Source organism: Kryptolebias marmoratus, linkage group LG19, assembly GCF_001649575.2.
Source record: "Kryptolebias marmoratus isolate JLee-2015 linkage group LG19, ASM164957v2, whole genome shotgun sequence".
NCBI lineage: Eukaryota > Metazoa > Chordata > Actinopteri > Cyprinodontiformes > Rivulidae > Kryptolebias > Kryptolebias marmoratus.
Window position 1 is genome coordinate 23,658,786 of NC_051448.1, and position 26,570 is coordinate 23,685,355.

Consider the following 26,570-nt stretch of genomic DNA (forward strand, 5'->3'; position numbering starts at 1 on the left):
GAGAAGCCAGCTCAATGGCAAGAACAAGATCTGTGCGATAAACAGCTATGCCTTACCAGTAATCAGATACCCTGCAGGAATAATTACCTGGCCAAAGGAGGAGATGAAGACCACACATGTTAGGACTCGGAAGCTACTAACCATGCATCAAGGGTTCCACCCCAAATCCAGCATCCTGAGACTGTACACAACTGTAAGGAAGGAGGCAGAGGACTAGTGAGTGTGAGAGCCACTGTCCAGGATGAAACATCCTAGATCCATAAATACCTCAAGGACAAGGCCTCAACATACAATGTGCTCAGCGAATGTCTCAGACAGTGGGGAACAGAGGACGAGGTGCTGGAGGTACCATCATGGGAGGACAAGCCCTTACATGGGATGTACCACCGACAAATAACTGAAGTGGCTGATATCAGGAAATTCTACCAATGGCTGGAAAAAGCTGGACTCAAGGACAGCACAGAGGCACTCATCCTGGCCGCCCAGGAACAGGCCCTAAACACCAGAGCAATAGAGGCTCAGATCTACCACACCAGACAAGACACAAGGTGTAGGTTGTACAAGGAGGCCCCTGAGACAGTCCAGCACATAACAGCAGGGTGCAAGGTGCTAGCAGGGAAAGCATACATGGAACGACATAACCAAGTGGCGGGCATAGTGTACAGAAACATCTGTGCAGAATATGGACTGGAAGCCCCGAGATCAAAGTGGGGAACACCCCCAAAGTTAGTGGAGAATGACCGAGCTAAGATCCTGTGGGACTTCCAGAGCCAGACAGACAAAATGGTAATGGCGAACCAACCTGACATTGTGGTGGTGGATAAACAACAGAGGAATGTAGCAATACCGAGTGATTGGAACATCAGGAAAAAGGAGCACGAAAAACTGGAGAAATACCAGGGCCTCAGAGAGGAACTGGAAAAGGCCTGTAAGGTAAAGACCACAGTGGTGCCTGTGGTCATCTGGGCCCTTGGGGAAGTCACCCTCAAACTGGAACAGTGGCTAAAACAGATCCCAGGAACAACATCAGACATCTCAGTCCAGAAATGTGCAGTTCTAGGCACAGCCAAGATCCTCAAGCTCCCAAGCCTCTGGTAGAGGACCCAAGCTCAGAGGATGAAAAAAAGAGACCACCCGCGGAGGGTGAGAAGGGATTTCCTTTATTTTTATATACAATATATAAAGTAAATATATATATACTAATAATATTAAATGAAATGGCAACACCTAAACCCATCCCTTGGTACTATAAGGTGCTGATGACAAAATTCAGAAGGAATTAGACTAACTGGACTTGATTAATGGGCTCAGACTGGCAGAGGGAAGGTAACCTCAACTCATCTATGAGATTTTCAGAAACCATGGTAGAAAATGGTGAGTATTTTGTAACTTTATTTCACTTATTTACCCACTGGTGGTAAGTTTCTGGTGGCCACATTACATTGACCCACCCATATCGAGGCAGTACTCAGGAAAATGGAAAACTACCGAGACTGTGTAGAACCGAGTCAGTTTGAAGTGAGTCATGCCGAGATTGGACAATGGAAAAACAATACTAAACACTGAAAAAAACACTTGGGTGTTTTCGGCTTTTTCCATGACCCCCCTGATCCGTGACATCCCCTGAGCCGCTGAGGTTCAGCAGTTCATCAGTGAGTGGATGAATACCGGTGCAGTATAGGTCAGTGCGTTGGAATTAATTGTTCAAACCAGCCAGAAAATACCACTGGAGTTTCATTTTTTAGCTTCCCAAAAGATAAAAACTTTCCTCAGATTTGGATCCACAAGCTTCGATGTGGGAATTACTATCAGAACTTGAGTTGGGACCATTTCAAAGAGAAGCCACTGCGAGCTCTGACTGTCAATAATGCAGTGGACTGGCTTCATGTCAAAACAAGACAAAACAAAACAGGACAGAACAGAAAAACAAGTTATTTAAGCTTTAGGTCAGGAAAAACAGGTCCCTGGAATGTTGTGTGGATGTGCTTAACTAAATACCATAATGCCAGTTTTTTTAGATTTGATTTCAGTTCACCTTTAAGTAATCTGGCTACTTGCAGGAAGAGGAAGTGTCAGAAACAAAGCAGACCATGATCCAGACTAACATCCATTTATCCCTATTTACTGTTCAACACAGGGGTCTGCAGCCTTTGTTACCAAAAAAGCAATTTTGTCCTCTTTTCCACCAAATTAAATTTGTATGGAGCAGCAAAATAATTTTGATACCCATTCTAATGCTGTTTATAGCTGTACTATATTACCAAACACTGTTCTTCTCAAACATCAACTGTGAAGCAAAATAAATTAATCAATGATAATTGTAAAAAACACAAAACCAAAAACATTATTTTCATTAGGCAAGGCGGAGGGTTTGAAGAAAGTCAGGGGTCAGCAGCACAAGTTCAGAGCCAGAATCTAACAAGAGCATCGACTGAACATTCTTGCTTTTGTTAGTAATATTATTGTTGTTACTGTCCTGATGTTCAATAATCAAGGCAGATGAATCTAACAAGGTTGAGTCAAGTCCTCTGGATGGGTTCTTTTTTGTGAATAGAACCTGCCCATCATTAAACGGGCAGATGCCTCGGTGTCAAACTGTCACCCTCTTACAATGCTGTTGTTGTGAGTATCACTCATCTCTCTGTGAATAGCAAGGGGCCATCAGGGCACAAGGATCAGTCTTTGGGCTGATGGTCCTCTTTTGCATGTAAACAACTAGTTTTGGGTGTCACCAGCAACTGGTTGATTTACTATGTGAAAGTGCTGCTTATAAGGCCGAGTTTGTGTGTAGGTCCTCAAACTGAAGAAGTCTTTTAGATAAAATGTTTCAACAAAGAACCCTTCCAGAGGACTTGACTCAACCTTTTTAGAAATATTGTTATTGTGTTTTTTCAGCGTTCAGACAATGGTATAATTTTCAATTGCAATGTCCTATTATAATGAATTAAAAAACAAAAAAAACATACAAGACAATTTTGTCTTCTTTGTGAATTTATTACACTGTAAACCCCAACAGCACAGCTTAAGAAATAAAATAAGTTAGCAGAACTCAAATATTCAGGAAAAACTTGATTCTACAATTAGGCAGTACTCAATATTTTTTTTAGATTTAACTCAGTTGTTTTAGGTATGCTTAAACTGTGGTAGATTTTGAGGACATAAAACAAATTTTTTATATTTTTTTATCTGACTTTACTTAAGTATTGATACAAAGTTGGAAACCCTCTTTATATTTGGTCATAAAAAATATCAGGTTATGCTCTATTAAATCAATAAATGTAAGCAAATAATTTTGATGGGGTTGTGAATAGTGACAAGAACCAGAGTTTATCGTAGGAACGGCACAGAAAACCCAACACGGAGACAGCGTAAAAAGGTAAGTGTTTTTATTTACAGGTGAAGTTATTTACAGCAGAGGAACACCCAGGAGGATCTCCAATGGCATGAAGGAGCAAGGTGAGCCTCAGGTATAAGGCGGTTAGTTTAAAGCAGGGAGAGTCTTTCTGGAGAATAATAATCTTTGTTTTACAGATTCGTTGGGGCGGCACGGCATGGAGGCGAAGCAGGCTGAAGCAGAGGTAATCCAAGACGAAGAAGAGGTTCGTTATCCAGGAGCAGGTAAGTCCACCAGGTCAGTTATAAGGCAAGTTCCAGGCACACAAAAACAGCAAGCAAGGCAGCTTAACCTGAAGCAAAGGGTCAGCACAAAAACAAAGGTTAACATAATCATAGACTTGATGACAAGGCTTTAACAGGCTGAGACTCTAACCCATAAGGCATGATGCTCCATCAATGATCTGGAACCAACTGGAGGCTTAAGTACCAGTGCTGTTCATTAGATGGAATCTGCTTCAGCTGTGGAAAAGAGGTTAATGGTACTGCCAACAGGGCGGAGACAGAAAACTCCAGATCCCTAAAAATAGACTATAGTGTCTTTTTAACAACTCAAAAAACTTCAACAATCGCCAATTATTAAACAAATCTAACATGAGGTTGTTTTAACTTTTATGTTGGTGAATTATGTGAATAGAGGAAAAACTATAAATGATATGTTTAGGAATAACTGATATGACTCAGTAAAAGTAAGTGTGTCTAACTTTATTCGTACAAGTAAATGAAATAGTTGGTTTTGCTCAATTTAAAAGTTTATGCAAATTTTTACTCTTAAAGTTAATACACTCAAATGATTCAAGGCAGTTGGTTGCCTTAAATGGCTTGAGTTGAAATTTAAGGGGAAATTAAATAAAATATAAAAATAATGAGTTTTCATGTTTCTCTTTTAGTTAAACACTACCTTAAAACATTCCTTTTTTTGGTCTGGAGCGATGCTGTCGGGAACCAGAGCACCACATTACAATGAAGCTTTACAATGATGTCACAGTCTTCAAGTAGTTTTCTATCCAGGCAGCTAGAGGCACCGATGCTGGTCCAATGGTGGGAGGCGATGGCTCTTCTGTTAAAGGTTTGTATTTCAAATGGTCTTGTTCAAAACATTAACTGCACAATCAGTCAACAGACTTTGGGTTGTAATCTTCACCAGGAGCTAAACTAACCATATCTATCAAACTTCCTTGTTATTTGGGAAGCTGAAGAATGACACAGCTGTTGGAGTTTTGGGTCGGTTTATACAATTAATTACAACACACTGAATTATTTCATCTTCACACTATTTCCTATATATTTCATTGTTCACTTTCTTGTGTTTGGCACTTGACACATTACACTTCTGAGTGATCGGGAAAAATGCCAAAGAAACCCTCGTACATTTTTCAATCTTTAATCATTAATTCTAAATTAAAGTAAATTTTTAATTTTTTTTTCATTTCCACTTTAATTTATTGGGTTTTACAGTGCATAGTCAATCCATTTGTTGTGATTTTTTCTTCATTTAGGAAGGGGGTGGGGGAGGACTGCTAATCTGTATTTAAAAAATGAGTGAGAAAGCAAGGGGATTAGGGGAGAAAAAAACAACTACCAACTAGCTAACAGTAAAAAGAATGCATAAATCCAGCCTTTTTAGGAGTGACCAGATGAAAAGACCACCTGATCCAAGCTAGATGAAACCCAATCCAACGTTGGTCCCCTCAGTGGTGATCTAATTCAAAATCCATAATATGCCAATCCAGAGTTATAGCTGTTTTGGTCAAACCGTAAAAATAATTTTATCCATAATCTCACCCAATAGCTCAAGGATCTTCCAGGATCTCTTAGGACATGGAGTATGTGTTGTGAATGACTCAGCCATTACCACCCCAAACTTTAGCTCAATATCTGTAAATTCATTAAGGAAGACTCATTTTTGTGTAGCCTATTGATTAGCTGTGGAGACCATCTGTTGCAACTCCAAAAATGAACTTGTTATAGATGTACAGTTAGCGATTACTCTCTGAAAGTAATCCATTCAGTGATTCAAGAGATAATAAGCTAAGAGGCAAAGTTGATGTCAACAGTTTTTGGCTAAGTTTAGACACAGATCTCACACAACCACCGAGTGCTCAGAGTATAAATTGGGGATTAGGCTCAGCTGCAACCTCACCAAAACTTAGCTCAATATACCGTATGTCAAACAGATTGAGCCATAGCCATTTCTGTGTTTGATAAGATTACTTTGCTATAGTGACCATCTTGAATTGATTTCAAAAGTTAATCAGTTGTAGATGTAAACCCAGTTATTACTTTTTGAAAGTTTTGTTAAAATTTGTTCAGTGATATTTTGCTAACAGTACATATAAATAACACACTGACATGAGCAAAATCACTATGGCTCCACCTTTACCTTTGGTGGTGGGTGATAATGAAATGAGTTGTGACTTTTACAGAAAATGGCAAATACGTTTATTCAAACAGACAGATTTGGTTGTAACAGGTTGGGTAGATGTTCCAGCATGGGTTTTCAGAAGCTATTTGTTAGCTAGTTAATCATGAACAAACAAACACAGCAGACAGGAGTAAGAAAAACCCTACTTTTTCTTATCAGACCCCTATCCCCTTCCCCCATGGCAAAACAGGCCTGGTTCTGCTCAGATACGTGATCTATGCAAATAAAGAAAGAATTAATAAAAGCCCTTCTGAGTATGAAGTCACAGCTAGTGAGGTCACCACTAAGAATGAGTACTTGACATGCAGGGTGCCTGAAACACCATCTGTGTGGTACACCCGAAACAGAAGGAGATATTCCCTGAACGCTCCCAGCCGGGGTGGAGTACATTTGAGGCAGAAACAAAGCTCCAGGAGCAGGAGCAGTGGCCAGATACACAGTGGGGTGTGCAAACCTGCAATTAGACACACCAGCGGAAGTATCCAGCTCTCCACTCTTACACAAAACTCATCCTTATGAAAGGAAGATCAGATTTCCGCAGCTTTTGTATGAAACAGAGTGTTTGGTTCCTGCATCTTTTGTATCGAAGGAGTGAAGACAAATCTCCAGTCTTAGCAGCCAGGTTGAGTCACACTATTCCCACAAGGCACAATAGATCAGGCTAATAGCATTCCTCCAATGGCAGTAGAAAAGCTGTGGACAAACATTTATGTTTGGATGGATTGAGTTTTTAAGGAGTCCCCCCTCCCCCCATCTTGCTCTCATTCAGGCAGGTCAGTGGGCTCCTCCCTGGTGTTTTGTCCCATTCATTGTGCTACATCACTCTATACCACTCAATTTTCATTCCTTGTCCTCTGCTCATGAAGCAACATTACACTCAGCATTGCTCAAAACAAACAAACATAAAGGTTAGTGTGAGGTTTGGGGCTGTAACAGAGTCCTAAAATGTGAAAGGTAGAGCACAGCAATAAACATTCAAGCCAAAAAAAAAAGATTATGCAGCTATAAGTCAATTTCCCTTCTAAATGTTGACTTAAAGATCCTGTCAAACATCCTAGCCTAGTACCTACAGCAAATTTCATGCTTGGACGGTACTCATTTCATAACACAAGGAGGCGCTTAAATATTAACTCTCCTAGTTCACGCTCTCCTGAAGTGGTTGTCTCATTAGATACAGAGAAGGCCTTTGACAGGGTGAAGTAGCACTATCTTTTCTTCGTCCTGCAGAAATTTGATTTCAGCTCTGAATTTATGTCTTGGATTAAGCTAGTTTATGTCAGCCCTATCACCCCAGTTTGCTTCAATCAGTGTAAGACATGGCCTCCTACGATGCAAGGTTGTGCAAAAAAATCAATACACTGATTTGAGGCTTTCTCAAATTTACCCCTCTAATTGATTTGTGTAATAGATGCAGACAATTTCCTGCTGACTATTCCTGTATGTTTTGGTCCTATCCCAGTTTTGGCTCATTTTGGTCAGAAATCTTTGTAAATCTTAGCACAGCATATAATACTAATATCACTCCTGAACCTCTCTTGGCCTAGTTTGGTTACCCCCTACAGTCTATTTACTCCAAATTCAAGACGACTGTTCTTGCTTTTACCACCCTGCTGGCTAGGCGATTCACACTGCTAAATTGGAAACATCCTTAACCTCCAACTCACAGCAGGTGAATAAAAGAGCTGTTACTGTCCATCAGACTGCAGAAGCTTACATTTTCCATCAACAGCTCTTTAGACCCATTTGAAAGGACTTGGGGACCTCTCTTAAGACATTAAATGTTTGACCTGTCTGCCTGATTGCGATGACTGAGTCCCTAAAGTTTTCTTTTTGTGTTGTTTTTTTGTTTTCCTTTTTTGTGATTTACTTATTTTCATATTATTTGTAGACTGGTTACTCTGGATTTCATGATATTAATGGATGTGCAAAGGTATTGTCAGTGGGACTGAGGGAGGGACAAAACAAGGGGAGAGAAAATGGAAGTTTTCTCGGTCACTTAGCACTGTTGTATTGCTGATTGTGAATTTCAAATCAGCTTGATCTGATTCAGGTCTGATTCTGTTCTGGACATCACTGCATGGACTCAGGAACACTTCCACAAATCATTGTCTGTAAACAGAGCTCACTGTACCATCCACAAATGCTGGATAAAGCTCTAGCATGCAAAGAAGAAGCCACCATCCAGAAATGCAGATGTTTTATCTGAGCTAAACCTCATTTAAAATGGATTGAGGTGAAGTAGAAAACTGTTGTGTGGCCAGACAAATTAAAGTACCTTGTAAAAACCTCCAAAGTGACACTGAACATTCCCCACCAACTAACTGTAAACAAAGTATTTACCATTGATGAGAATCAGAATAAAAGGTCTTTGCTCATTTACTATTAGGTAACCATTACCTAAGTATGACCTAAGTATAAGCCAAAATATGGAATTTATTGGGTAGGAAATCATGAAAAGTGTTGTCTTATTCACCATTGAGCAATGGTTAATCCATGGTTAATTCATCCCCTCCAAAGCACAATTTTTGCCCCTTAGAAGTAATACCATTTTGTACAGTTTAGCTTTCAGCTACGGTTTGGCTGATTTTGTCTGTCAGCATGGTTTTGCAAATTTTAGGTTTTAGCTACTGTTTTGTTAATTTTGACTTTTTGCAGTTGTTCAACATTCATGCTGCATGTTTGCAGAAAATGTTAATTTTAGATGATTTCATATAGTTTTATTTGTTTTTATTGTAGGGCTATTCTTTTATGTCTTTTTATGTAATTTTTATTTTATTTTGTGTGATTATTGTTGTCTTTTTCATTTTTCTGTACAGCACTTTGTATAGCTTTAGTTGTTTTGTAGCAAAAAAAAAAAATCTGAATCAATCTTCTTTTCAACTTAAAGTAAATATGGGGCTCTGTAAATCAAAATAATCAATGGTTGTTGTTTGATAAATAAATAAATTATGTGTGCCATTGTATAACTACCAGGTTTTCTGTGTTAACCTTTGTAAAAACGAAAAGTGCCCTTTCCATGGATCAACTGAGCAAATGACTAAATGCTTCAGTTTGCATCCGGGGTAAGAGTGGCCACACAATGCTGCTTTGCTTTTCACTTGATAACATTTAAAAGCAGGAATTTCAAACAACTCCAGGAAGCCCAACTGTGCTTGTGCAAAACAGGTTATGTTAGATCTGCCTCACAGTAGATGAAAACAGTTGATTCTGCCTCTTTTAGATTTGCATTGTAAATACGGGCTGCCTGAAAACTTCTAAGCTTCCCTATGGGACATGTCCACTGGTCGTCAATAAGTCTTTGTGGGTGTGCTCCCTTTGCTTCTACACAACTGCACCCATAAAGCACCTATTATGTTGAGAGCATTTCTGCAGCAACCTAAACCAGATACTCATCTGGCAATATTTTGACTCCTTTTATTTCTAGTCTCCATCCTGTCTGTGTTTCAATATAAATTGGATTAAAATGAAAAAACAAAGCAGAAGTAAGAGACAGCTAGTAACACAGCCACTTTAACATTTGATGTCCAATGATGTAAAACATGTTTGGTTAAACTGTTATAATGCATGCAAGTTATGTGGAATCTCATGCAATATTGTGAAATGTCATGCACAGAGTATGAGGTGAACGACTCTCAGCTACTACCACACATCAAATTTTAGCTCAATATCTGTACAACTGACTAAGTTGTAGCCATTTTTGTATTTGCTAAAAATTGCTTTACTGTGGCAGTCATATTGAATTGACTCCAAAAGGTAATCAGTTGTTGAAACTTTTATTATAATTCATCCTGTTGTTCATGAGATATTTTGGTGACTCACACACAGACTCATGTAAAAACATTATAGCTCTACCTTTTCTTTTTGACAGTGGGTGATATAGATCTGGATGCTAAACAGTACTTGATTTTGTACACACTTTATGTGTCGCTTGATTGACTTTAAGTGATTGTATGAACTATGATCTTTATTTGTGTGTCAAGACTCAGCCACCACAAAACGTTTTGCTAATATATTATCACAAAGGGCAGAGGGATTATGTTTTTGCCCATGTGCGTTTGTTAGTGTCATGAATCAATGGACAGGTTTGAATGAACCTTGAAAAATGTAATTATTGGAATGATAGCTACAATGATTCAGTTTTGGCGTCACTCACATTCAATATGGCCATCACACCTAAGCAACACAAAACTGATAACTTTTACAGACACTGAGTTTATATTTAGTGTGGTAGTAGCTGAGACTGATACCCATCTTATAATCTGAGCACCAACAGAACAAACAAGATCTGTTTTTAAACCTTTGACTTTGACTATTGCAGTCATGTCTGTTTGTTTGTTAGTAAAAATGCTCTGAATGGACTTTAATAAACTTTAATAAAACTTTCCAAAAGCAATCGATGGATGCACACCTACAACTGCATTTGGAGTCAACCCAATTCAAGATGGCCAACACAAAAATGGCTATAACATGGTAAATTTTACAAATACAAAGCTTAATTGGTTGTGGTAGCTGAGACATCACTGTGATATTCTTTGAACGCTTTGACTATAACAGCTGTAACACCATAATTTCTCAGTTTAAGATGATCTTGGTCTAAAGCACTAGCTTTGAAGGTGGTAGGTGATATACATTCCTACAGGAATGCTAGGCCTTTAATTTTACATATCATGTCAAATGAAAGCTTTAAATGAAAGAAATTATCAAAGGTTTTTTAAGCTTTCCTTTAAAACTAAATTTTCGTTGAATATCTGTTACATTTAGATTTTCCTACATTCTTTAAACGCAGCGCCAGGGTATTATTGTCCCTGCCTTTTCTACGCCCCACCCCCGGGCCTAAATGAAGGCTTTGATTGGCTGAATCAGGGAGCGCTCAGGGCGCCCATTCATCTCTGGTATTGTGCGGTGTTGGGCTGTGCATCTTATTAACGACAGGGGAGACGTTTCTCCATTTTGCAGCGACTCGGACGCCAATCTGGGATTTTATTACTTCTCTTCAACGCGTGAGCGTTAGTCCTGAAAACCCTCCCGACTCTCAGCGGGCTTCACGCTGCATTTTTCCTGTTGAACTTTTCTTTTGTGTGCAGAGAAAACAGACAAGAANACCGGCAGCGGAAAGCTGTGAACAAAGAGACTCGCGGGTCTTTGTTCGTTTTTTTCTGTTCTTTTCTTTTTTTTTGTTGTTGTTGTTTATTTGTTTTTTGGATCGATCGGATTTTCTTTATTCCAGCGAACAACAGCATCATGGGAGCGCAACTGTCCAAGACGGGCGGGAGGGCAGAGACAGCTGGAGAGGCTGCTGCAGCGGCCAACAAGACGGACGGACAGGTAGAGACTGTCCGGCCCCGCGTGGGGCAGGGGCAGGGGGAGGGAGGAGAGGGCCCGGCGGGGTTACACAGAAAACAGGCTTTTTCTCTCAGAGCAACAGTTTGATTCAGCAGTTTTCTCCAAAACAAATCCACGAATGCGCGGACTGAGAGTGTTTGTCTTTGCAAATAAATATTAGCTTGGATCCCTGAATGAAGACACATTAATCATGTGTCAGACTGATGTGAGAGGCAGGGCTGAGTGAAGAGGTCTCCTGAGATGAAAATGTTGGAAGCTGGGGTTAGATGCAGGAGCGGAGCTCGGTGCGCGTGCCGCTCCGAGCACCACGCATTTTGTTGCAGATGCTTCAGCAGAAAGTGGAAATGGCAGCCTGGTGTCACAGGTTGGGGGGTAGGGGGTGCCTTTTGTTGACTTTATATGTGTTTGACATGTTACAAAGTGCACGTGAGCTGTGCTTCCGGTGATCTCTGGCCTCACTCTCTGAGGACATGCTTTGTTTGTGCGTAACGCGCGGCTTCTTTTTGTTTTGACATCATAGACATTTTAGGGATGGGCGAATCGATCCGAGTATCGATACCGTAGTTTGTTTCTCTCCAATACTTTCAGCAGGTGTAGGCGGATCACTTAAAATATCGATACCCACGTCGAATATTTGTTTTGGATCGATACTAGCATGACGGGATCAGTACCATAGTATCCTGACTACTTTCAGCAGGTGTGGGAGGATTGAACTTTGTATCGATATAAGCTGCGTAATATTTTTCTATTTAACGATACTCGGGATCAGTAGTTTTGTTTCTATCTAGTAATGTGCAATACTGCAAATTTTGGTATCGATCTGATACCGGGCAAATACAAAGCCGGGAACACTGCCATTGATCCGATCTTTTTAACACTTCGGTGCAGCCTATCGATTTACAGTAGGTGGAGAGCAGTGTGTCATGTTTTATCAGTATAATAAAACTTAGTATATTTTAATATTAATATTGGTCTTCATTTTCACTTTTAATTAGCTGCTTATTTACATTTTAAAACGCAGAATGGCTTTTAAGCAAACTTTCTAGGCACATAAAATAGATGTTATTATAAGTATATGACTATCATTATGTTACTGAATTTATTGAAATTAAATCAGCTCAAAGTGGCAGATAAATAAATACATCAGTACTGGTATCAATAATATCTATGTTTGGATCGATCAAAATAAAAATGTAAAGTGTGTTACCGTAACTACTGAATTTGGGAAAATTAAATTAGTACAAAGTGGAAAATTAATAAATAAATGTGTAGAACTGCACAGCCCTAACTCCCACAACTTTAAGCAGGTGTGGGAGGATTGAAACAACATCAGTCTTTTTTGGATTGAATCAGTGCTTACATAGTGGGATCAATACTCCAACTTTGTTTTAATGGGTGATAAAACAAAATATTGATCTGATACCAACTAAATACAGGGCCATTATCATCTATATTGATCTGATACATTTACCTTTATAATGGTAGCCTGTTAGTGATGACTTATGACTTTTCTGGGAGCTGGCTCATTTGGATCAGCTGCCAAATGGTTGATCGTTGAGTTCTACTTGTGCAGACCCGGCTCAGAGTCTTTGGACCCATCAATACAGCCTGTACAGCTTCACAGAGGAGAGAGCAGTGTGTCATGTTTATGATCTGTGTGCTAAATCTGAATATATTTTTAGGAGAAACAGGAGCAGTGTGTGGACCTGTTAAAATGAAAATGCTGCAAATTGCCATGTGTGTAATGAGTGTGTTCGCTACTGTGGCAACACTACCAATTTATTCAAACAAGTTACAAAAGAAGCAGAGTTCTTTTTATAGCTAGAGAATATCCAGTTACAGTATTTTCTGCACCATAAAGCGCACCGGATTATAAGACGCAGTCTCAATTATGGCGTCCATTTCTGTACTGAACCCATACATAAGGCGCACCGGATTATAAGGCGCATGCTAAAACAAACAAAAAAAAGGTCACAGAAGCAAAACGGTGAGTTTGGTTGAACTTTATTCTACTATGTAACAATTATTTTACATATTATTTTTTATCATTCTTCTTCCACAAATCCATCAAAGTCCTCATCTTCTGTCTGAATTGAACAGCTGGACATGCCAGGTTCCCTCTCATCATTGTCAGAGTCAGTCTCGTTGTTAGGGGGCTGTTCGCGAAAGCTCGGACAACAGTTGAAGCAGATACCTTAGCCCAGGCATCTACAATCCATTCGCATATGATGGTGTAACTCACTTGGCACTGCCCCCGTCTTAGTAAACTTGTGTTCGTCGTCGGTCATCCATTGCTCCCACACCACTCGCAACTTCACTTTGAACGCACTGTTTACACTAACGTCCAGCAGTTGGGAGTTCTTTTTTAATCCTCCCGTAATGATGGCGTGCTCCGAATTGTATTATATTACATATTGTTCTTTGATTGATTTATCGGTGCCAGAGTACGTACTGTACGTATTACGTAATGTTCTCTGATTGGTTTATTGCTGCCAGTGTATGTACCGGTACTGTACACATTACCATACGTCCCTGTGTCAGGGACAGATTTTGAAATTCAGTGCACACATAAGGCGCACCGCCGACTTTTGAGAAAATTTAAGGCTTTTAGACTGGAAAATACGGTAGTTTATACAGAAGTGAAAGTTGTGTTTTCGTCATGATTTACATCTGATATCCATCATTAATGTTAACTTGAAAAAGAGAGGTCTTATACTGTTACTGTTTCTGAATGAAAAGTTTAAAAGATAAAGACTTTAGGTTCTAAAACATTCATTTTCCATTCATAATTTTGTGAACTTTATCTAAAAAAAACAAAGGTGAAATGAAAGGGAAAAATAGCTTTTATGATTCTCTTTCTGAACAAAACACAATAATTTAAGTCCTAAAACATTGATTCTCGACTTTGTACCTAGTTAAGTCTGTTACAGTAATATATATCTGAAGTTTAGAAAATATGTTTAAATCCATAGTTATTAATATATGTATAATATCACACACTGCTCTTCCCTATGTGAAAGTGCCTTTATTAGTAAAACATATTGAATCAGTGTCAGTAATACTGGCCTTGTGTTTACTTGGTATCCAATCATACCAGATTTTGCAGTATTACACACCACTAATTTAGTCGCTGCTGATTTGATGGAGTCTGCTTCCCCTTGTGTCTACTGGTGGCATTGCCCCATCACCGGTGTTAGGAACCAATCCAAGTTTATGTGACTCATTGTTTGCGTTTCAGCAGGAGAACGGCCACGTCAAAGCCAACGGGGACGCCTCTCCTGCAGCAGCCAAGAACGGCAAAGAGGAGGTGCAGGCCAATGGCAGCGCTGCCACCGAGGAGAGCCCCAAGGAGGGGCCAGAGCAGGTCGAGCAGGCCGAGGCTGCCCCGGCAGAGAAGAAGGCTGCAGATGAAGGGAAGGATGATGCAGCATCTCCAGCTCCTGCTGAGGGAGAAACCGCAGCCAAGGCTGAGGATGGTGCAACACCCTCCACCAGCAACGAGACCCCCAAGAAGAAGAAGAAGAAGTTCTCCTTCAAGAAGTCGTTCAAGCTCAGTGGCTTTTCTTTCAAGAAGACCAAAAAGGAGACAGACAACAGAGCTGAGAATGAGGGGGAGGCAGCAGCACCTGCGGAGGAGGCCAAGGAGGAGCCTGCGGCTGCCACAGAGGAGGCCAAGTCCCCTGAGGGCGGGATAGAGCCTACCGAGGAGCAGGCCAAGGAGGAGGCAGAGAAGCAGCCAGTCGAGGAGATGGCACCAGAACCAGAAAAACCTGCCGATGACGCCGCAACTGCAGAGGAGCTGAAAGTGGAGGAGAAACCCACCGAGCCTTCAGCCGAGGAGGTGCCCAAAACCGAGGAGGCCTCACAGGAAGCAGCAGAGACCCCCGGCCCAGCCCCCACCCCAGAGGCTACTGAATAAGATCTGAAACACAAAGATAATCAACAAACATTCCCTGTTTGTACATTGGATGATGCCGCACGCTGGCTTTGAAAAAACATTTTTGGCAACCAGAGAGATTTTGAACCTGTTTTTTAAATTTTTATTTTAATGTTTGGTTTCCACATCCCCCCCCGCACACACACACACTTTAAACCCATCTTAGTATCCCGCTGATACTCGTATTCCAAAAGGCTAGGAAGTTGGGTGGCTTTAATATGTACGACTGATTGAATACTTCCATGCTCAGCTGTACACTTTTACACCAGTATTACATTTGTTTGGTTTGTTTCTTATTTTTATACAAAAAGTAAACAAAATATGGACTCGCCCCACGGTATGAGTAAAAGGCGGAAGCGGAGGGTGAGTTCCTGGTGGGGAAAAATGTGCCACTATGATGAAAACAGATTTTTTTTTCAAAGATACCAATATCCAGTCTTAAGACAAACACTACGAGCTGCCCTCAGAGATCTTTTTTTTTTAGGAAATCTAATAAACTCGTAGCATCTTTCCTCATCTCGTTAGCCATACCAGTCAGTGAGCCAGTAGAAAGACCAGTTGTATAGGCTTTACTGTTTGTTGGTTTAAAAAAAATACAAGTATGTATAGGCGGGGTGTTTTTAAGTGTGATTATTGTACAAAAGGAAATCTTGTAAGAAGCACATGAAGTTTGCAGCCCTCTCTTCCAGAGGATTGTATTTTTTAAGATACCAAAAGCAACACAAGGAACTGAAAAACCAAGCTGTGATGAGTGCTGACCGTTTCTATACTGTGGTATGTTTTATTCCAGCAGCAAGTAGTTTTTTTTCCTAAAATTTAACATCCGATCAGATGCAAATGTTTGTGTAGCATCTTGTCTCTCTTCTATTTTTCTGTCCATTTGTAAATACAGAAGAAGCTTTGACCATAGAAATTGAAAATAACTTTGCTTACAAAAACAGTTCCTAATAAAACTCTTCTGCTTAGGTGTTCGAGTTTTCTGTGAGCACACTAAAGGCAAAATAAAAATAAATGTGAATAAAGTTTGAGCCGCATCTCTTTATTTGTACATTTTGTGCCAGGATTCTGTTATGATTATTTGTACAGGTCAAAGAAAAGCAACCCAGGAACGGACGGACACAACAATATCGAAAAGTAAGTGGTTTTATTTACAGTGACATGGTGAAACTCGAACAGGATCTGTCAGGGAGAGAGAAACAAAACTAAGTGGACCAGTGTATAGGTAAATAGCAGACAGGTTCTGACAGGCTAACTGGTGTAGTGAGTAAGGAGGCCTGGATCCAGGTCGCCTTCAGAGAAGTTGGTGCAGAGGTTGGCAGCATTTGTTGGCGAGGTTCAGGAGCCGGATTAAAGATCTTCTGACAGGTTAGTCTCACAAGTAAGGAGGTCTCAAGTTCCAAGATTTGGTGGTGTAGGTCTCTCGGGTAAGCAGGTCTAGGGTTAATAGGTGCAGGCAGTGTCGGAGAGAGGATTACTTCAGGGAACAGAGCCGGACAGTTCTAAGCGATACAAAAATGGGAACGGGTTAGTACAGACCAGGAAAAACTTACGACGAGTTGGGGCTGAGTCAGATTACCCAAGGTGAATCAATGCTCCAGCGTTGATCTGTTCCTCCAGACTGCCTTAAGAACCCTGGTGAGACTTCACTTGATCTGAGACAGCTGCGAGTAATCAGGAACTTGGCCAATCAGGGAAGCGGAGGGAGCACACCAGGCAGCCGAAAGGCAGATTGCCACAGATTCGGTTTGTAGCTTAGTAGCATGGAGAAAAAAAAAAATCACTGTTTCGTATTAAAACACAGGTGCTGCAGCTTTGTGCAGAAGGTTCCAGGCCTGAAAATTATTTAGCAAACCTAATCCTTGATTAGGCTTTTTGAAACAGGAACAAATAAACTGAGCTCTCTAAAGACTTCAGATTAAAAAACCTGCATGTCTAAATGCAACAGTATAAATTAAGTGCTAGCATTTCTTGAAGGAATGCATATCGCCCACCGTCTTTCATGTCAGAGTTTTACACTGAGATCATCTTGTGTTGAGAAATGGCCAAGTTATAGCTGTTTTGATCTAACCTTGAAAATAATGTTAGGCATGATCTCACACTCATAGTACTGCTCTGAATGGCTCTAACCACATCAAATTTTTACTTGATATCTGTGAAATTGGCAGAGCCATTCATGTGTTAGCTAATATTGATTAGCTGCGGGGGCCATCTTGAACTGGGTTGACTTTAAAGGTTTTTTCAGTTGTAGAGGTCTATCCAATAGTTTATTTGTAAAGGTTTTGCTAAAAATCCATCCAGTGGTTCAGGTGATATTTTGCTAATGAACAGGGTTAACTCCAGTTACAGTTTTAGGCAAAAATCTTATGAAATGAGTAAAACTTAAAAGAGTGAGTTATGAATGACTTTCAACTACAACAACACCAGATTTTAGTGCAATATCTGTAAAATCCACTTATTTATAGCCATTCCCGTTTTCTAAGGACAGTTGACTGACAGCCTTCTTGAATTGATTTAAGTCTAAGTTAATTAGTTATAGATAATATAATGATGCGTCCTGTATAGCCATTGATTGTTTGTTTTTTGCGAGTTTCATTAAAATCAATTCAGTGATTTTAGAGAAATTTCGCTAAGAGTATAGACATGTGAACACACAGAAACATGGGTAAAAACCTTATTGCTCTGCCTTCAGCGGCGGGTAATAAAACTGTTGGTCTGATGAAGCCAAAGTTGAACTTTTCAGCCTCAATTCCAAAATGAATGCCGGTGAAGCATGGTGGTGAAAACCACTATGTGGGGTTGCTGTAGGGATCTGGAGTTTCTAGCCCCGCCTTGGGGCGGTTCCTCCAGTGTTCTTCCTCCACAGGTGATCCAGATTCAGCTAATGAAGACTGCCGGTATTTAAGCTTCCAGCTGAGACCAGACCTACGCTGGAGCATCGAACCTCCTGGGTTAGACTCGCAGCCCCCGGTTCTAACCAGAGCCTTAACCAAGTTTTGACTACGTTTTTCTATGTACCTTGTTGTAGATATCTGGCCACGTCACNGCATCGAACCTCCTGGATATCTGGCCACGTCACGGAACCTTGGACTCACGGATACTTACCTGGAACAACTGGATACTCACCTGGACGGGATTACTGGCTAGTCGAGTTTCTGGATCACCTGAACGCTTCCTTCATCTCCTCCTCGCTGCTGGACTCCACCTGGACCTGTAAGACCAAAGAACAGAACTAAGTCATTTATGCAGTGCTCAGCTGACAGTAGGATTGGTGCCCGAGACTCACCCTGTCCCTCTTGCTTTCCAGATCCTACTTCAACACCCGCACTGTACAGATATACCACTTTGTAAATAAAACACTTAACCTCAGCTGCTGTCTCCGTGTCTGGTTTTGGTCTCGCTCTCTCTGGACATATAACCCCGCGTTCTTGTCAGTTGCTTTTTTCATCTGGAATTGGGATTTTATTTAAGGTGGATGGAAAAATAAACAATTCCAAATGCATGTTTATTTCGGTCTAAAACCTTCAGGTGTCTGATTGAAAACAGAAAATGAAGAGGAATTTCAATTTTTTAAATGACCCCAAACATACATCCAGATCAACAAATCTTTGCTATTAACTTTTTGAAGTCAATTCTGTTAGCAAAATATGAAACATTGGATGGATTTTAGAAATCACTGGATGCACATCTATAACTGAATTTCTTTTGAAGCCAGTACCATTAATGATGGCTGCTACAGCTAACTGTCTTCAGAAAACACAAAAATAGAGAATTCAGTCAGTTATCAGTTATTTATTGCAGCTGAGAGTCAATCACAACAGATACTGTGAGTGCAACTCATTGTGCAAGATCTTTACTGGAGCTCTTTCCTGTCAGCAGCAGCTTAGGAGTTCACCTACCAGGCAGTGGTAGAGAAGGTGAGGGTGTTCACATCTGTGAAATGCTGCTGTAAAATTGGAGAGACAGTGAACCTAGAGCTGGATGAGAAATTCTTGGCCTCAAAGTGGGCATAAAACATGTTAAGAGTGTTAGGGTTTTTCAATATTATCAGCCTTTGTGTTTAAGTGCAAAACATGCTTACGTGTCAGAGATATTAATTGAGTTCATTTGTATCATGTTTACATTTTATTGTGCTTACAGGCGTCAGCAAATCATCTAAGTAGGCCAGTAAATCATCTAAGTAGGCCAGTAAATCATCTAAGTAGGCCAGCCAATCACCCAAGTAACGTCACTGTACCTCTGATAATCTTTGTATCAGAATTGATAGACAGAATGTTTCACTACATGCTGTAAGTTCTATTTGTGTGATTAATCTGTGTGGCAGAACCGGTCCTGACCGATTCAGCCCCCACCCATTCCTTGTTTCTAATAAAAAGATGCTGATGCTACAGGACTTCAGAACTCACTGGAGTTTGACCCAAAAGGTTGTTGCTCGAGTGACTTCTCCTTTTGCAAAAGTATCCTAAAACCAATTTACTCTCTCTCTCTGTGGTTCTTTATTTAGGTTGGGTAACTTAGAAAACCCCCAACAAAGAGCATCTGGGAGAGATGGGTTCAGAAGGCATTTAGTATCTCTTTCACTGTAATCAGGGTTGATTTTATTACCCTCCCAAATGCTCCAAGGATCACTGGTGGAAAGGTGACCCTGTATTTTTGGAAAAAACATTTTGCTCTCTTTATTCCAGTCTCCAGGTTCCTCTTTGTCTCTCTCATTGTCAGTGAGTCTCCTGATCTGAAGGCTGCAACTGGCTCCTTTAGGAGACACCGTCCCTCTTCATTGAGCAGGGTTTCTAGTTTGGGTCGATGGTAATCTTCCTGATGACAATAACATTATCAATACATGTGCTGATGTCACTACACATAAATGGTGTACAGTCCTCCAGGTCCCCCGTCTCATCCCTGTCTTCTCTGATGGTCTTACTTGAAGGTCTTCCGGTCCTGTAGCATGGGGACAGTGTTTCTGTGTGGCCTTTTTGCGTTTAAACACAGGATGATGACCAGGAATCAGCATGATGGCAATGTGGTCAGAGAAGCCCAGGTGGGGGTGTGCCTCCTGTCTGTTGGTAGACAACTGGTCTAGCATGTTGTTTCCCTTGGTTGCTATGGAGATGTGTGCATAAAAGCGAGGCAGAGTGTCCATTAGGTTGGCACAAATAAAGGCCCCCACCATCACAGTAAACTCCTGTAGGTCTTTGGTTTGAAATGTCCTGATGGGATCATGAAGTTCTCCCTCCTTATTAAGATCTGCTTTCATCCAAGTGACATTAACCAATGAAAGCCATTTCACCCTCCTGTGGCCTTCAGGTCCAATTGGCTTCTCTACCTCTCTCTATCTCTCTCACTTTTGAGGGTCTCAGGAGGGTTAAGCAATTATTGGTGAAGCTTTAAAAGTATATTTAATTAGCTGTTTACTCTGATTGCAAGATAACAAACACATTGATCTGTTTTCACCTACCTTGGGATGCTTTGCCATATGTTTGGCCAAAGTACCCTCCTGTGGCTGAAATATTTAATTCCACATAGCTCTGAGGAACTCCATCCATCCTTCCGTCTAGCCATTTTCTTTACTCATTTAGAGAAACTCCAATAACACTCAAATAGTATTAAAGTTTTATTGGCAAATGCAAGATGTTGAAATCTAAGGCAAAGGCATGGTAACTTCATTTATAGGTTTTCCCACCTAAAACAAATGAACTCATGTTTCCTTCAGAATATTAAGTATATTATAACACATGGTCAATGTCTGTCAAAAACAAAGTGTTGAGGCTGACACTGAACACAAACACAATTCACAAGAGATTTACAAAGAGGAAAATGAGTAACAATAAATATAATACTTCAGACATGCAGACACAAAAAATGGGTGTTGTTCAACTTGAACAAATCAAAGCTTGTGTTTTCTGCAAAAAAAAGACATTTTATTTGAAAGTTTTTAATAAAGGAAAAACTATAAAATGTAAATGTACACTGTAAGCAGTTTAGTTTTTGAACCCATTAGAAAAATATATTGAAAAGTCTTTGAAAAAAATTTAAATGTTTTTTTTAATAAACAGATAATCCTCTGTGCAGTTGATAAATCTTATGGCAGAGATGAACCATTAAAAACATCTTCAAACATTTTGTCCACATGTGTGGTTCCTCCTAAGGTGCATCATTTAGATAAATCCACAGTTTCTATGGTTCCTCCTCAGGTGCATCATTTGGAGGACGCTGTGGTTTTCATGATACCAGTGATTTAGTGACATAGTGGTGCCTGGAGAAGTGAGTATTCTTTATTTAAACTCTAATTTGTTATGTTATAATATTTTTTATCTGTCCATGAACAAATACAGAAACCATAACTTTAAAGAAGTCAATTATAAAATTATTTGGACACATTTATTGCATTGTCACCAAGAACAAAACCATTTTTTGTTGAGGTAAGCTTAAAGAAATCAGGTTATCTTTGCTGTAAAAAAAGTCTCAACTTTCTTTCTTTTTTATCATGTTACATGAACATTTTACATTAAAAATTGTATCTTGACAATAGACACAAATGTTGCCAAAATATTTTACAAAATATCAGGCAGCCTTTTTTTAAAGCTGTGAAAGTTGCAGAGGACTTAAACTTTGACACAGGAATTAATACTGTTCTTACCAACCAGGAGTTAAAAAAAAAAAGAATCAGCAGTACAAAATGTAGAATTTAAACAGATCAACAGACAAAAACAGCATGCCTACAGTGGATTACATTATCAAAATTGAATGATGATACAACAAGATTGACAAGTTCCAAATAAAATTACTTAATGCAGTGTTAGCATTTAAGCTACTGGAAATGTTAAAGATAAACATTTAGCTGTTACTGCTTGCTCCAACATTTCTTTTGAAAACACAAAAGCCTTGAAAATAATCTTTGGCAATAATGTTACTTCGCCACTAGGTGGCAGTGACGCACTGTAACTTACAGGACAGAGACGGAACTCAGCATTTTTCACTAACTTCATGAGCAAACATGAAAAGAAGTCAAACAATCCCAAAGGGTGGCTGAAAGCACAAATCCACTTGACAAAAACTGGAGGACAATGAGATGTGCACTATGCCAACGCACTTCTCACTGAGCAAAGAACTGTCCTTACAAAAGAGATCAAGTAAAACTAAAAAAACATGAGGGATTGAACAATGATGGTAAAGAATGTAACTGTAACAAGAGGAAAAGAAAGAATGGTGTACTATCACTTTTACTACTGTTTGAAGCTCTTGTTAAAAGGGGGCACCAGATCAAAAAGGCATTCAGGCAAGCGGCAGACTCTGTTACCATCTTTTTATCTGATGGAAGGAATGACGTTTATAGGATGTCTAGTGGTTGTATTAGCAGCATTAACAGCTGTGTTTTAGTTGGGTTTTGACCAATGCACTGTGGCAGGTTTTGAGGCATACTTTACTTTCTGTTTCAAACTTCACAATCTTACACCAATACACAAAGTTTTAATTTGCTTTTTCATGGACTCTTTTCCTGTACAGGATGTTTTCAAACAGCATTAATAATTATTGTTCATGAGATCATGTTTCATGCTTTAAGTTAATCAGAAATAATTCCTGTGACTGCTTTTCTTCTCATTAGCTAGTTATAGTCATGATATTGTCAATAGATTTAGTTGTTTTCTAATGTAACAAATTTTAATTTTGTGAACCATCTAATACTGATTGCGTCCTTCTCCATGGTTCTTCCTTCATGATCTGAGTTTAACATACATTTTACAGAAAAGGGACAATGCTGAAGCAACACTACACTGATTTTATTGGGCAGGCTGTGGCTCAGTGGTTAGAGCAGTTGTCCAATGAGAGAATTAGAGGTTTGATTCCAGACAGTTGTCACATGTTGAAGTGCCCCTGGGCAAAACACTGAACCCCTCATTGCCTCCACTGTGCCCCATTGGTGTTAGATTACAATCTAAATCACTGATTAGTCTATAGAATCCCTTACAAAAAAATCCCACGAAAATCACATGTGACTTTCACATGTTATCACATGTGAAAACGTGATTTTTGGGGGGATTATGTGAATCACATGTGAAAAATGGGAATCACATGTGGAAATATGTGATTTTTTGGGGGGATTATGTGAACCACATGTGGAAAATGGGAATCACATGTGAAAACGTGATTTTTGTGTGGATTATGTGAACCACATGTGGAAAATGGGAATCACATGTGATCACATGTGAATTTCGTGGGATTTTTTGTAATGGATGATTTATTCAGATTAGCTCTGTACAGATGTTGCTGAGTGCTATATGAATGTGTGTGTTGAAGGGCAAATGAGGGCACAGATTGTGTTGTGAAGTGCTTTGAGTGGCCTGGTTTGCTAGAAAAGGGCTATATAAGTACAGTCCATTTACCAAGGTTCATTTTCAACTTAAATAGATTTTCTAACTGTCCCTTTAGTATTTTCTTTTTTAAATAATGCCTATGCTTTGGTAATTATAAAATGTAGTAGTTTTCTCTTTCCAAGTATTCACAATTTGTTTTAAAAGTTTAGTTCGCTTTGATACTTTTAGTTTTATAGACCTGTGTGATAATTATTTCTATTCATAGGTGGGTTTGTATAAGAAGTATTTTTGGAAGCAAGAAAATACTTTTAATGAAATATGTCTTTTACAAATTCTGTCCTCCCTGTGATTTGATGTAATTCAGTCCTCTTTGAAATTTCAAAAGAATCCAGAGCTTCAATTCAACCTGCTACCTACTAATATGTATACTAATAAATGGTTAGCCACTAACTGCACTGGTGTTTGTCATGAACGGTGGAGACGTAGACGAACCCAGAGTGCAGACTCATTCTTAAAACAAAAACTAATTTATTAAATAAAGAAAATAAGCAAAAACAACAGCTGACGTGGCAGCAACTAAAACTTAACAAAAATCCAAGGCATGGCAACAAGGAAACATAGCACAGTGAGCAACAGCAAACAACAAACAATGAACCGACAGGGTGTGGGAGAAGTGACTGGGTTTTTGAACACTGAGGGTGACGAGGTAAGTGAAAACAGGTGAGTGGGGATAATGACAGACAGGTGGAGATGTGCGTGGCAAGGAAGGCAAAAGAGTGACAGGGGAGGAGTGAATACTGAACAACAACACAAACAGGAAAAACCAAACTGAAACAATAACTAAAAACCGCAACAAGATAATAAAGATACAAAACTGAAAACACAGAGTGCAGCAGGTTAGTGCAGAACCTCTTTATTTAAAAATACAAAAACCTACGGACATAGCCTGAAAGTACTGCCAGCACAAAAATACAAAACCTTCGACCTGGGGACAGGAACGTGCACAAAACAGGGAACGGGGAATCCTCACAGTCCTTCCCATTCCAATATTCAAAGTGCTTTTGCCAAAACAAGTAAATACGAGGACAACCCCAGGTGGGCACAATGTGTCATGATTTTTGGTAAGTATTTGACAATTAACTCTGGGCTTATTTATATAAAGAATATATATAAAGAACTTCAGACTGCAAACTTTGTTGAACTGCCATTTAGTCTATTTCAAACATGGTGGATGAGTGTCACAGCACATTACATTACTGAAAGTTGGGTACTACAAGCAAAATGTCTTGAAATTACAAATATTCCAGACAACCACATGGCCTTGATACTCAGGCAGAAGAACACCAATGAATGGGTATCTACAGAGAAAAGGCTATGCTGTGCCTCTACAGACACTGGAGCCAACATTGTCAGAAATCTTGACTGGCCATGGCTCACCCCTCCTGTTATGTTGCAGGTCAAATTGACCCATTTTAAAGTTTAAAAATATAAAAACAAATAGTTGAAAGTATTTTTTTCTGTATAAATTTTTTTCTGCTTGGCTTAATAAGTATAATCAACATATAAAATTAAAATGGTTCATTTTACATATTTGCAACCCCTTGTAGGTTTTCCCAAGTGGACATAAAAAAATTAACGTGCATTTTTTAATGTAAAATGAGTGAATTATCCTCATTGATCCTTTATCTGTGAGAGGTAAAGAACATCATTGCACTAAATATTGATTGAAATTGTTATTAATGGAGTTAATAATAAGATACAAAAATGTTTTGGGGGATCTCTTTAGTTTCTGACACTATTAAATGATTAAATAGTCCCACGAACATTATTGCTGTTCATCAGAAAACACAACAAGAGGATGAACCACGAAGTTGCTGTGAACAACGCCATTAAAAACAAATGTTGACCAAGTACTTGGGCTGTGCTGCTCCATTAATGGAATTTTTGTGCACAGCTGGCACAGAAAGCGGGAGCTTGGCTAAGTGCAAGAACTTTGTTTGCCACAACAATAGTTGATGCCAGTAATACAAGCTAATTAAAAGAGGCACAACTGTCCCAGATTGTCACTGTATAATCCTCATACTGTGTAAATGCTTTATGTTTTCTTAATAAAGCTCCACTTTCACTCATACTTGTGGTGGTGAATTCATTGTGATTCCCTTCAGCAATTCCCTGTGCTCATGTCAAGAGAGTGAAGAATAAGTGAATAACCAGCTAGTACAGCTGAGGACATGGTTGCACAGAGGTATTTATCTGCAGACAGACTTGAAAATGCAAAATTATTAAAGATGACCTTCAAATTTAGCATAAGAATATTAGGGCTGACAAAATCGCAGGAATTTTGGTAACTTCCTAGAGTTTGTTATATTTGTGACCTCCATGTGACTAGCATGAAGCATACCTATCTACTGTTAGAAATGAGTAAAGAGAAGGACTCTAAACCAGTGCTGCCATCCAACATGCTAATCAAGCAGACAAAAAAATGTGAAACTGATATCATAAAATGGTACATTTTGGGATCATAGCTTTGTTTTATGCCATAATGTCAGTATTCTTCAAATTAATCACTTACTAAGCTTAAGGATGGATTTCATGTAACCCCTTTAATGAAATGTTGAACAATGGTATCATTTTCAAAAGAAAAAAGTCTGGCAATACACAAGAAATTATTGGACAAATGTACACGTTCTTTTAGTTAAACCTTTAACACTCATGAAACATCATTAATATAAAAAACAGACAAATTTTTCTGATCATTATTGAATGGTTTGTCAGGATTTATTTAGAAAAAACTTTTTTATGTAGTATGTTTTTTTGCAGAATTGTTTGGCAAACTAAATAAAATTGAAAAAAAATCTGAATACAACAATCACAACAAGCTTTAATTTTACCAAGGTTCATTGTCATCTTAAATAGATTTTCTAACTGTCCCTTTACAAACACTTTATAAATTCTGTTCTTACTTGGCATGTTGTTGAAAAGGAATGTGTTCTATTTCATTTTTTTTTAAATTCAATTCAATTCAATTCAAATTCAATTCAAAAATACTTTATTAATCCCAAAGGGAAATTAAATGTTGGCGTAGCTCATTTAAATCAAGGAGTTATTATAGATGGTGATGGCTGTGGGCAGGAAAGATCTCCTGTAGCGGTCCGTTTTACAG

At 39.2% G+C, this 26,570-nt stretch overlaps 1 protein-coding gene across 2 annotated transcripts; it reads left to right on the forward strand.

Moving 5' to 3' along the window:
* Positions 1-10,925: 10,925 nt before the first annotated feature.
* marcksa (myristoylated alanine-rich protein kinase C substrate a) lies at positions 10,926-16,126 on the forward strand. 2 transcript variants are annotated; one of them, XM_017440391.1, is made up of 2 exons: positions 10,926-11,143; positions 14,400-16,126. In XM_017440391.1, exons 1-2 carry the CDS (start codon positions 11,060-11,062, stop codon positions 15,078-15,080), a joined length of 765 nt encoding a protein of 254 aa, XP_017295880.1. In that variant the 5' UTR covers positions 10,926-11,059; the 3' UTR covers positions 15,081-16,126. The 2 variants fall into 2 exon arrangements, with proteins under 2 accessions (XP_017295880.1, XP_017295881.1); XM_017440392.1 differs by having other exon boundaries at positions 14,403-16,126.
* Positions 16,127-26,570: the final 10,444 nt, after the last annotated feature.

Bases quoted from the DNA above. Each gene is read 5' to 3' on its own strand.
- marcksa (XM_017440391.1), top strand. From the start codon at position 11,060: ATGGGAGCGCAACTGTCCAAGACGGGCGGGAGGGCAGAGACAGCTGGA. The intron at 11,144-14,399 runs GTAGAGACTGTC...TTTGCGTTTCAG, and splicing joins CCAACAAGACGGACGGACAG to CAGGAGAACGGCCACGTCAA.